Below are 12,351 nucleotides of genomic sequence, written 5' to 3'. Positions count from 1 at the left end.
CTGTCTATCCATCCGCTTTCCCTCATTTCCTCCCTCCCTATCTATGTTTTTTTAAACACTCATCGCTCTGGTGTCTGAGAACCTACTCATCACTACAACCACCCAAAATTCACCAAAATCTAATCAACAGAAATCTCTGTCCATTGTTCCCCTTTCTTATAATCTACCTCCTCGCCAGAATGAACCGTTAATGCAGAGCAGTTAATACAAAGTAAGAATATCCAGCATTGCTTACCAGATTTGAACACAAACATTCATAGGATGAAATTCAAAAGGACAAATACAAAGTGCTCCACTTAGGAAGGAACAATCAGTGGCACACATACAAAATTGGGAAAGTTAAGGCTGCGAGTCTTTCACAGAGGTCACAGAAAGTCACGTAACTCCTGCAGCTGCAGCGGCCCTGGGGCCACCTGCGCTGGCCGCTGCTCCGGTGGCCCCAGGCAACTGGTCCCAGGCGTGGCCCCGGAGCAGCAGTCCGGGAGCAGCAGCAGCACCCCTGGCCTTTCCCGCCCGCAGGAGCAGCAGTGGCCGCAGGACCCCCTGCTCAGAGCAGCAGCAGCGGAGCTACGGGCCACCATCCCACCCCAGGAGCATCAGCATCCGCCGGAGCACACACACCCCCAGCAGCAGTGTCTGCTGGAGCACTCCCCCTTGCCCCGCCCCCAGCACCTAAGATTTAGTCACTGGCATTTTTAGTAAAAGTCACAGGCAGGTCACTGTCCGTGACTTTTTGTTTATTGCCCGTGACCTGTCCGTGACTTTTACTAAAAATACCAGTGACTAAATCATAGCCTTAGCGTGGATCACACGCTAAATATGAGTCAACAGTGTAACACTGTTGCAAAAAAAGAAAACAATATTCTGGGATGTATTAGCAGGAGTGTTGTAAGCAAGACATGAAAAGTAATTCTGCTCTACTCTATGCTGATAAGGCCTCACCTGTATCCAGTTCTGGGCACCACATTTCAGGAAAGATGTGAACAAATTGGAAAAAGTCCAGAGAAGAGCAACAAAAATGATTAAAGGTCTAGAAAATATGACCTGTGAGGGAAGATTGAAAAAATTGGGTTTGGAGAAGAGAAGACTGAGAGGGGAGATGATAATAATTTTCAAGTACATAAAAGGTGGTTACAAGGAGGAGGGAGAAAAATTGTTGTTCTTAACTGCTGAGGATAAGACAAGAAGTAATGGGTTTAAATTGCAGCAAGGGCAGTTTAGGTTGGACATTAGGAAAAACTTCCTGTCAGGGTGGTTAAGCACTGGAATAAATTGTCTAGGGAGGTTGTGGAATCTCCGTCATTGGAGATTTATAACAGCAGGTTAGAAAAACACCTGTCAGGATGGTCTAGATCAGTGGTTCTCAACCAGGTGTCCGGGGCCCCCTGGGGGGCCGCTAAGAAGGGCTGGTATTAGATTTGCTGGGGCCCAGGGCAGAAAGCTGAAGCCCCACTGCATGGGGCTCAAGCCTAGGCTGAAGCTAAAGCCTGAGTAACTTAGCTTTGCAGGTCCCCATCTTGTGTGGGACCCCGGGTAATTGCCCTGCTTGCTACCCCCTAATGCTGGCCCTGGCTTTTATATGCAGAAAACCAGTTGGTGTGGCAGAGGTGGTCCGTGGAGTTTTTATAGCATGTTGGGAGGGCCTCAGAGAGAAAAAGTTTGAGAACCCCTGGTCTAGATAACACTTAGGCCTGCCATGAGTGCGGGGGACTGGACTAGATGACCTCTCGAGGTCCCTTCCAGTCCTACGATTCTAGATCCTGGCTGATGAGAAGTGGCAGTGAGTAGTTGAGCAACTGATCTGCATCAATTACTGGACTAGCTATGGAGAAGGAACATTATTTAAATTAGCACCAAGACCTATGCCTCTCTCTGCCTCTCTCTGTCTTTCACGCTCCTCAGTCAACTCTCCACAGGCACTGAAGACAAACAATGGTCTCCTCAGCCCCTTTACACTGGGTAAAAGGGCTGGATCAGAGTAAAAGCACTGTAACCACCCAGGGGCGGCTTTCTCTGGCACAGGCACTGCAGAAGACAGCCTCAAGGCTGCATTTCAAGGACCCCTCAAAACTCCTGGTGTAGTGGGTGTGCAGAGGGAGGTGTTGCGAAGGATGGCATGTGCACCAATTTCCAGGCAATTCCCTGTATAATGCTGGAGCCTGCAAGACTGCTGTAATTTAGTCTCCTGGGACTGACTACATGACACCGGGCCTCCCGCAGCCCCTGCAACAGCCCAGGATTAGGAGGGCACAAAAGCGACCATAGCTTCCCCTCCCTTTGGACTGCAAGTTTGGTGCTGCGCCCTCACAGGTGCAGCACAGCATCTCACCCAAAGCATATACATAAATATAGTATATAGAAATCAACAGCTAAATACATGAGTAAAAGGGAGGGGGAACTTCTCTCCAGCTGTGGGGCCGCCTCATTGCAAACCTTGACACTCTGCTGCTGGGAGCACCGCAGAGCACATACTGCAGGGCTCAGTGGGACAGGGCCCACCTATCTGTTTTTAAAACATCCCTAAGCAGAGCATAGGAGAGGAAAGCACTCTAGGTGGTCTCCTTGGGACAGGGAGTCTCTTGTACTGATTGTATTGGGCCTAGTACAGTGGGGCCCCGGTTGGTGATTGGAGCCTGCTAGTCATTACTGCCACATAAACAATAATAATTAATGGAGACACTAGAAACAAAGGGCGCCTTGGCAGAGCTGCCCAGCATTCTTCTGTTGGGTGCAGTGTTACTAAGTCTTTATTCAAGATAAAACCAAGCAGCTCAGTCACCCAGACACCCCAAGAAATTGTCCTGTCCACAGCAGAAGTAGGAAACACCTGATGATTGGGGAACATTTTATCTGACAATGATGCCAACACAAGATGGGCAGGGAAGGGTGGTAGTAATGTCTATATGCGTGTGCCATGCTTTGCAAACTGCTGATGCCTCCCTATCAATAACTGCCTACATGGTTGTTGGAACACTGATAACATTTTAGTGGGGGCAGCGTGTTTCTAAGCAATGAAAGCAGACTAGTATTTGGTTTGGTGGAGTTTCCTGCATAGTGTAACCCCACAGCAATTTACAAGCATGGAGTTAATTACCGGTAGTGTAAGGACACTACAGATACATTTACCAAGTTATTCACCGAATAGCAGTTCCCATTTGTCCTCGGATATTTCAACCAGCATTACCGCGCATGGGGCTGTTCAGCAGAACATTGTCTTTTTGAGACGTGCCATGGGAGTTTTTCGGTGGCCCATGGACATTAGAAATGTTAGCTTATTAGAAGGCTGAGCGGCACCACATTCACGAAGGAGTGGAATAGAGCATCTGAGCAGAATCTCAGACTGACGCCTTCACAGCTCATAGCCAAGCGTCCTACCTGCTAAGCCACACTGCCATGGTGAGTGCAGACCAGGCTGCTATGTGCTTTCTCCACAGCCCCATTAAGAAACCACATGCTTTTCTTCTCTCTTATGGGTTTTCCCCTTCATGCCATGGCAGTGATTGCTATAGTTGGTCCACTCCCAGGCACTCATGTAATTGGAGACCTATTTGTCTGGTAGCCCACCTTGACCTATATATATTTTGGTAGCAGGTAGGTCAGGACACTATATCACACCTGAGAGTGTTTTGAGGACACCTGCAGTTGCTCAGACCAGTTGGCTATTTCCTAGCCTTTTAGTAGTCCCAGCTCGGAATTTCTAAACAACAAAAGCCAAGTGATGTGGCTTGGGACTCTGCTGCTACTTTGCCACAGCTAGGCACACACAAGCAATTTCATATTCTCCAGGGAACACACGGCACCAGACAAGAAACCCAATGCATTCATCCCAGAATGAGACATACAGCAGGTGAAAACACATCCACTTGCCATATGCACAGTAGCAATTGTCAGCTCCTCAAGGGAGTAAGGTCAAAGTAAGGACAGCTGAAGCATGAGAAACTAAGGGAACTGAACTGTTGTCCATGCCCATTATTGATAAGGTCAGGCATTTTATAGGCAGATAAAAGCCCACCACTTGAGTAGGTACAAGTTCAACATACAATAGTGTTGCTAAAACCCAAGACAAGTTACAAGTAGCAGCAACAGAGGTAGTGTAATAACAAATAACCTTATGCAAATAACCATAGGATATATTTCAAAACAGCACTGGGGGAGGAGGGGCAATTGGCACCTGTTTTCATCAGCTCACTCATTTCTTACAGCAAACTGTCCCCAAAGCAGCTGATTGCGTTCTAGCTCTGTTTGTGAAGTAAAAATTGTTTGATAGGGTCTGGGACTGGAAGAGTATGTATCAGATGCAGATGGTATTTGCCAAGTATCCTCCGCAGGGCCACACGGCACAAAGACAATAAGCTCCTGGGGCAGCCTGCAATCAAAATAACAAAGGGGAAGAGAGAAAGGAATAAAAGAGCAGATGTAAATTGCACTGGGCCAGATCTCCCTCTGGTGTAAATTGCCATAGCACTAACAACTTCAATGGAGCTATGCTGATTTACACCCCTGGGGATTGGCTCTCTCCCCACGCCCTTGTCCTATACCAGAATAGAAATTCACTGTTGACTCTTGCAAGGATCAGACAATGCACTCTGCAAAAGCTCAGTACCCAGGGCAGGCAGGAGTGTGTCTGACACTAAGGCCTCTGGATCAGACCCTCAGCAGCAATAAAGCGGCACGACTCCAATGAAGTCAGGGGAGCTACGCCAATTTACACCTGGTTCTCTGTTTACTAGGGGAAATCTCCAGCTCCCCCGAATGCTCAAAGTTACACACATTTTCTTTTTGAATTAAGCATCCCCCGGCACATAAAAACAATTAACACTGGGTACAGCTGGGACCTCTTCTCACGACCTTTCCGCAATGATGCCCTGCAAACCTACTCCCCTTCCCTGGCCCCTCTATTTCACATGAGATGTGCAGGGTGCACTGCCTGCTAAGCAGGAGTTGGATGGACATCACACCGGGCAGGGAGCTGTTATTCTAATCTCTCACATGTGGGTGGCTCAGTTTCAAGCGTGGTTTATGGGGAGGAATGTACAGACCTGAAAAGCTTTCCCAGAGCCTGAATCCAGGATCCTCACAAAGCACCTGGGGTCTTTCCAATGCTAAAAAGCCAAACTCCAACAAGGTGCAGCCTGGGGGTTCCTCTCACTTCTTCCTTAACTCTTTAGTTCCTACTTTTCAAGAGGACCATGTCTTCAGCTCTTCCCCCATGGCCACACGTTTGCTCCTCCCACCCCTGCTCCCGCTTCTTGCCACCACTGTTCCTCTGCTGCTTTGCTTCCCAGCCAGCATGCTGCAGCTAGTGACACTAGGCCAGCTGGCCCGTATATTCAGGGCCAGATAGGTACTATAGGTTCAGGCCTAGGACTCCGGCACCAGGACTTGGAAAATGGGATCAGAATCTCAGCTCTGATGTTTTCAAAGTTAAGTTCTAGCCATGTTGGACTCAATCAAGCTGGAAACATCACTTGAGTGTAACTGAGGCCTGCCTGAGTTAGCAGACAACCTGAAACAAGAGCCCCAAGAGGTGCAGACTGCCCTGTTGATCTTACCTCTGAAACCTGCTGCCAGCCCAAGAAGGACTGGCGCCATGCTCCAGGGGCAGAGCCATGACATAGGGGTGGGGTAAGGAGTGTGGAGTGTGACTAGGGCTCTGAACTGCCTTCAGTCAGCCCTAGCTACAAGCACAACAGCCAAAGGGAAACCATTTGCTGTGCTTCTCTCTTGGCAGCACTAGCAAGTCAATGCCGAGGACTGGCCAGCCACTTACTCCTGGCTTCTTTGAACACCTGCAAGGCTTCTAGGTTGACTTTGACTCTTCCAGTCGATTCGGCACCCAGGACCTCTGCCTTCACCAGGTTCAAGTTGGCTCCAAAGTCAATCAAGAGGTTGATGAAGGCTGGCTCGCAGCCATGTCTCAAGACAGCATCCATCACGCAGACTGGGGAGCCCCTGGAGAAGCCCTGGATGTTGACGGGGCCACAGCAGTTAAAATCGGGGTTGGCTCCGGCCTGGAGCAGCAGCTTGAAGCACTGGAGGTTGTGATAGGCAGCGCTGATGTACAGAGGGCAGACCACCAAGGAAGTGAGCGGGCGAGAGGAGGGGCTGGGGACCCGCGAGGGCAAGTGGTGGTTGACGTCCACATCAGCGCCATACCTGAGCATGAAAAAACAAAAGCTATCTTGGTACAGAGGCAGGTGGGTGCAAGCGCACGGGGCCTCCAGAGGGAAATGCTTGAAAGCAATAACACGACTGCAGCTCAGATGCATGGAGAAGCTGGAAATCACTGCGAAGGCAGGAGAGCCCCACCGCCACTAGTCATCCAGGGCATACATCTAGGATACTTTGCTGGCTGCCAGCCTCATAGTATCTGTGCACTTAGCCTAACACTCCGTATGGGTGGGAAGGGGCAGTGTGATTATCCCAACTGTACAGGTGGGAACTGAGAGACTCCTTGCGAGAGTGGCTGGACTAGAAATGGCTCTGACAGCTTTACCCCCTTCCCACGCACAAGGGTTTTCTTGACACCCAAGCAGCACAAAGCAGCAGCAGTAGAGGTCAGAATATGGACCACTATCTAAACAGCCCTGTGAAGGATTCATGAATTGCAGGGACAAACCAGATGGCGTGTGTTAAACATTGACTTAAATTACAGGCTCACATTCCACAGGGGTAAATTTAGGCTCCTGAAAGTTGGGGCATTCTGGATCGCCTGCCAAGACACCCTACTGCTGCCCCTTCTCTCCCCGACATAGAGCGGCAGACTGCATTGGGGAGGTGAGCACAGTGTATGCTGCGCTGTCCAGTCCACAACTAGCCCAGTGGTGGCTCTGGCCACTCCGGTGGTTGTTGGTCCCCAGGATCAGGAAAGCAGAGATGTGACTTAGAGACACTTTCCTCTCCCCGTCATAACGGCTGTGCTGAGCATTGTCTTTGTGCAGCTAAATACTCTGCCCTGAGTGACCAGTGTTAATGGTTTGGCTAGGGGATGTGTAAATAACTCAGCTCCTCAATGAAGGGGTGCTGGATAGGCACTAAAACAACTTCCCCACCCAGGAGGAGATGAGTAGTTAATGTGTTAGCGCAATCGCTCTAACAGTTGCAAACAATGAAGGAAACTGAAACACAAATCTGTGCTAAATAGAGGAGTGTAACAAATTTCAAGATTCTCACTTCAATGGGAACTTGAATAGTGGAAATCCAATGATAATGTCAAATGCAGTTTTCCCCTGTCCTCAGCAGTTTATGCTAAATAGATGTACCAAATTCCAAGCTTGTAGCAAATTGGGAACATATAAAATAATTATGTCAGTCAGCCAGCCATCCCCTGAGAACTGTATTGTATTACCCTAGAATTAAATATTATGAGATATGGCATTATAGATCACTTTTAACATATATTCAGGTAGTTGGGTTTTTGTATTATGGTTTGACAGCTGCCATCTTGGCCAATGCACCAGAGATGAACCATGGATCTTCAGAGCTAAAGGCACAAGCTGCTATTGCATGAGCTAAACTACCAACACTTTCTCGGGAGGGCTGTAACAGATGCATATACTGTGGACCAGGAACAGAGTGGGAACTATAGAATCCATTCACCGAGGGGTTACAGTTAGACCTATGCAAATAACTGATTTTTCAGTTCACTAGCTACACATGCAAAAAAATGTTAAAAGATTATTTTGATGAAATGTTTTCAATTTTTCAGCAAACCAAATAATAATAATTAAAAAATCTTTTGTGTAGTTTGTTTTTTAACCCTTTTTAAAATAAAATAGACGTACAATTCAAAATAAGAAGTCGTTTTGAATCAAAATGATTTGTTTAGAAATGTCAGAACATTTCAATTGTTTCTGACTTTTTTTCCTGTTTGTTTTTGACTGAAAAATATGGTGAATTTGACACAAATTCGCAAAATGTCTCAAATCTGCATTTTTCAGCAAAAGAAGGTTTTGTCCAAAAACTTTCACCCACCTCTAGGTACAATGGAACAACACAATACAATTTAAGGGGCTGATTCTCAAAAGCGTTCTGCTTTGGTCTAGCTCTGCACTCATTGAATTCATGGATTTCAAAGAGAGCAGATAATCCAACATACAGTGCTTTTGAAAATCTCACCCTAAATGTTTAGAATCTATGTTGTTATGCTATAGATGCTACTTTGATTGTACAAGGCATGGAGCTATACATTTTACATGTGCAGCACGTGCAACTGAGTGGATCAAACACTGAATGAACAGAAAATATGAGGGTTTTTTTCCCTTTTTGGAAAAGACTGCTGGAGAATAAGAATAGCACAAAGAATATTTGCTCCCTTTAAAAATATTTAATTTGAAACACTGTAATACCGCATTTGACTGAAAAATAATAATAGCAATGTGTGATATATACAGTATTGTACCCATCCAGTACAGAGCACATGCTTCCGAAATGCTGCAATTGCACCTATTTTACATACCGTAAATGTTAAAAAATCAGGATGGGGGAAGAACGATCCAGCCTCTTTTAGCCATTTTTAATTGCTCCTTTGCAACAGCCAAGGATGGATTCTGGATAGAGTAGAAGTGTCGTGCTTTCCCTTCAGAGTAATACAATGCTCGTCCAATCAGGAATAACTCTCTTGGGTTTGTAATCCGAGCATTCAGAGAATGAGGCTTTTCTGCTTTCCTGGATATTGTAGGATTCCTCTTTCTGGTTATTAAAACATTCTGGGCCAAATTCTGTCTAGATCTTTATGAAGCTCTCACTGAAATCAGTGGGTTTCTGGCCATGTTGCTGCAAATGCTTATTCATGTGCTTTAACTCTGAAGATATGAATAGTCCCACTAAAGTCAAGCATGTGCAGAACTAGTTGCAAGATCAGGGGCCATTCAAGCACATCCAAGTGCTGAATTTGGCACTTTGTGCATATTTATCCGTGCTCCCCTTCACGGCACAGCACTGAGACTGAGCCCTCAGAGGATGACGGAGAGGTGGCTGCGGGCATGAGTGGAGAGGACAGGACGTTACATGGTAACTTCCCGCAAACACACACTGCAAAGTGATCTCCGTCTCCTCCATAGTCACAACCCAGCAGCTCAGCTTTACTTGGCCAAGGCTAAAGCTAAGAGAAAGGAGAAAGTAGCCAGGGAACAGCAGCTCTCTGAAGAACTGTTCCCCTCTCAAAGAGGTTTTCAGTGTTCTGTGCTGAATCGAGGCCATACTGCATATAATGGTTTTGTCCTAGAAAGTTAACATTTAAATCGGGTTTCTAGGAAAATGGCAAAGGCTCGGAGCCAAGCAATGGGACTCCTCCAATGAGTAAGGCCTGGTTTCCTTTGCAACTAGCTGGTCAAAAATTTTCTCTTGAAACTGCTTCTCGGCAGAAAACTGGGTTTTCAATTAAATGAAATTTTTTTGCAAAAAATCTCTGCGTTCCACAGAATTGTTTGATTTTTTCATCAAAACCCAAATGGCTAAAAAATCAAACCTGGAAATATTTCTATTTGGATTTGCTGCCACAGTGCCCCATTGAAGCTGAAGTTCGGTTTTCTCATGCCCCATTTTCTTCTATGGGCTGGATTCCCTGCCAGACTACATCTCCACAATGCACCATGGCCAGTGACTCCCATAATGCACCACCCTTTGGGGAGGGCAATTTTTTTCATGAAAAAAGCCATTTCCTGACCAGCTCTGCTAAGTTATGCTTTTTAAAACAAAATCAGTCAAACTTTTTAAAAGTTTGTAAGTATTGCTACAATTCCCCCTGACTTTGTCAGTTTTACACTGCCCTTAATGGAATAAGCAGAATATATATCTCCTAATATCCTGGCTCTGCCCTCAATTAGACTAGAAGTATGATGCAATATCCCATCACAAGATGATTATGTAACAGGCTGTTAGGAAAGTAATCTAGATTACAGCCACATAATTGTAAATATTTCTACCAGTCTTACTATAAAATGGATTACCATTCCATAGCTACGTGTGTATTTACTATTAGTTGATAAAATTTACATATAACGTCCTATCAGTTCCTGCTTTTTGCCTGGTATTCTGGTCCAGCAATTGTAGCAGGTCACAGGACTTCAGGAATTGTAATTGTGCTACCATATGATTTAATAAACCAAATCCAGCAGAATCAATAGCAACTGTGGAGTTTGTATGTTAACAGGAAGACTCTCATTTACTGATAATTAACTGGGAATAGGGTTTTTTGAAGAATATGGAAATGTATAATTACATCTTGGTAAAAAATGTCATTTTATTACATTTACTCTGTCAAGGAAAAAGTAACTTAGATCAATATTTTTAACCTTCTACAGAGCTCCGTAAGTCAGGATTGTGTTTTAAAGTAAGCAATTCTGAATAGATCTATGAAATCCCTATTCCAAGATACTTGAAAATTTTGGGCAATATGACAATTTGGTATTAACTTAGCAGCCTTGGGAGAAACATTGCCTAATAAAAAGATATTGGACAAACTCCAGTTAATTTTTAATCCTGAAAGTTTTCCAGAATCATGCTTTTAATATTGCTGGCAAGGCATCTTTAGAGGCAGACATATAAATCAATACATCAACTCCATGTGCTGAAATACCATTTGCTATGTTTTGTACTGTGCTAGCAAATATACTGGGGGAGATTCTTAGGAATGTAGCTAGTGGGTTCATACTGACGTGTATACATGCAACAGAGGAGAACATTCAAGTTTACAGGGCCCAGTACAAAGCGCATTCAGAGGCTATCAACTCTCCTGCTTGAGGGTTTAAGCCAACCTCTAAGTGCTGGCGGTAGGAGGAAACTTCACAGGGGTGTTCTCCCAAAGCAGCCTACTCTAGGGTTTCTTGCACCTTGCTTGGAAGCAGCTGTGACTGGCCACTCCTGAGCCAGGATACTGGACAAGATGATCCATAGGTCTGATCCTATGCCCCTGTGACTTCAGTGGGCCCATAACGAGCTAGGACCATGATTTTCAAAAAGCTGGGCTCCCAAATCCACCTTTGCTGCAGAGTTAACTCGGGCTTTTACTTTGGGATTGCCCCAATCCCTCTTTCCTGACACAAACAGACCCCTCCCAGCTAACTGGTGGTGCTTTAAGCAAAGACTAGCTGTCTTGTTCTGAGACTATAGGCTAAAGCCAAATTAAGTGACTCTTTCCCTTGGGTTTGTATCCCACCCACTTTGCAGTGAGGACGCAGGCTAAGTCACAGGAGTGCTGATAGTCCTCCAATGCCTTCCCACAATTCCTTTTGTATACTCAGAAGAATAGAAAAAAGTTCTCTCACAATTCACTGGGAAAGAATCAAAGCAGCTCAGGTGACAACAGCACAAAGAACCATGGGCCACGTCCCAGAAATCCTAGTTACGCTCACGGGGAGAGCAGTACCAGTGAAGACCCAGTAAGTCGGGTGTGGCTGCTCACATCCAGGCGAGGCCAACCCTGGTGCTGCTCACCCCACTTAACTCTGTGGTGACGACAGATCCCAAGTCATTTCAATAAACAGCCTGATTTTCATAAATGATGAGCACCTACAATCCCACTAAAGTCTGTGGGAGCTCCAGGGGGCTCCTTTGAGAATCAGGCCACTTATCCAGGTATCTAAATACAGGTTTAGGAGCCTAAATATGGGCCCCTGGTTGTGGCCAGTTTGGGCCTCAGGCATTGTGAACAATTTCTAGGAACATAAAACAAGAATTGTATAGAGAACTCAAAGATCATCATCCATCATTCTTATCCTTTAATGTCGTATCTTATTGAAGTGCTTTGCACATTGACCAGAAGTCTTTGCCCAGGATTTATTTTGGTTTTATTGACCTTACAAAAGAAACTTCAAGCTCTCCACCAAAATAGTTGTAGGCACCTAATTTCTCAGCTGATCTGCTGCTTTGTAACTTTCTGTACCAACACTTTGCATTAGAGCTGGTCACAAATTAGAAGTCAAAACAGCATTCTGTTGGAAACTGCTTGGGGTTCTCAGCTGCACATCTGCTCTGAGCATTCGGTTCAAATCGCCTGTTGAAATCCCTTCTCAGACACAGGCGGGACTTGAACTAGGGGTCTCCTGGGTCCCAGGTGTGTGACTGAACCACTGGTGGAGCTGAAGGCCTGTGGCAAGCCTAAGAAGGGAGGGACAGCACTTTGAAGGGGGGAGATCAGGTTTCAATGTAATGTGATGACAGATGGGGAGGTAGCGGAGGGATCCGAAGAGGGGAGCAACCAAGTGAGAGCAGTTGCACCGGAGGGGAGATGTTGGAAGCTGGACTGGAAGGACCTGCCATGGAGCAGATGAGGGGAGTGCGCCATCTGTGCACTCAGAATCACAGAATATCAGGGTTGGAAGGGACCTCAGGAGGTCATCTAGTCCAACC

The 12,351-nt window shown here is 45.9% G+C and overlaps 1 protein-coding gene across 2 annotated transcripts in view; it reads right to left on the bottom strand.

Moving 5' to 3' along the window:
* Positions 1–1,879: 1,879 nt before the first annotated feature.
* ASB1 (ankyrin repeat and SOCS box containing 1) overlaps positions 1,880–12,351 on the bottom strand; it is an 18,178-nt gene continuing 7,706 nt past the window's right edge. For both annotated transcript variants that reach the window (XM_024194082.2, XM_024194081.2), the window contains 2 exons: positions 5,771–6,156; positions 1,880–4,366 (listed from right to left, as the gene is read on the bottom strand). In XM_024194082.2, coding sequence (XP_024049850.1) covers positions 4,233–4,366; positions 5,771–6,156 — 520 coding nt within the window. In that variant the 3' untranslated portion in view covers positions 1,880–4,232. The remainder of the gene's footprint in view (positions 4,367–5,770; positions 6,157–12,351) is intronic.

The sequence above is a fragment of the Terrapene carolina genome, unplaced genomic scaffold (genome assembly GCF_002925995.2).
Source record: "Terrapene carolina triunguis isolate 2854851 unplaced genomic scaffold, T_m_triunguis-2.0 Scaffold173, whole genome shotgun sequence".
In the NCBI taxonomy this organism is placed as follows: Eukaryota; Metazoa; Chordata; order Testudines; family Emydidae; genus Terrapene; species Terrapene triunguis.
The sequence above is the reverse complement of the archived record's forward strand: the minus strand, read 5'-3'. Positions and strand labels throughout refer to the sequence as shown.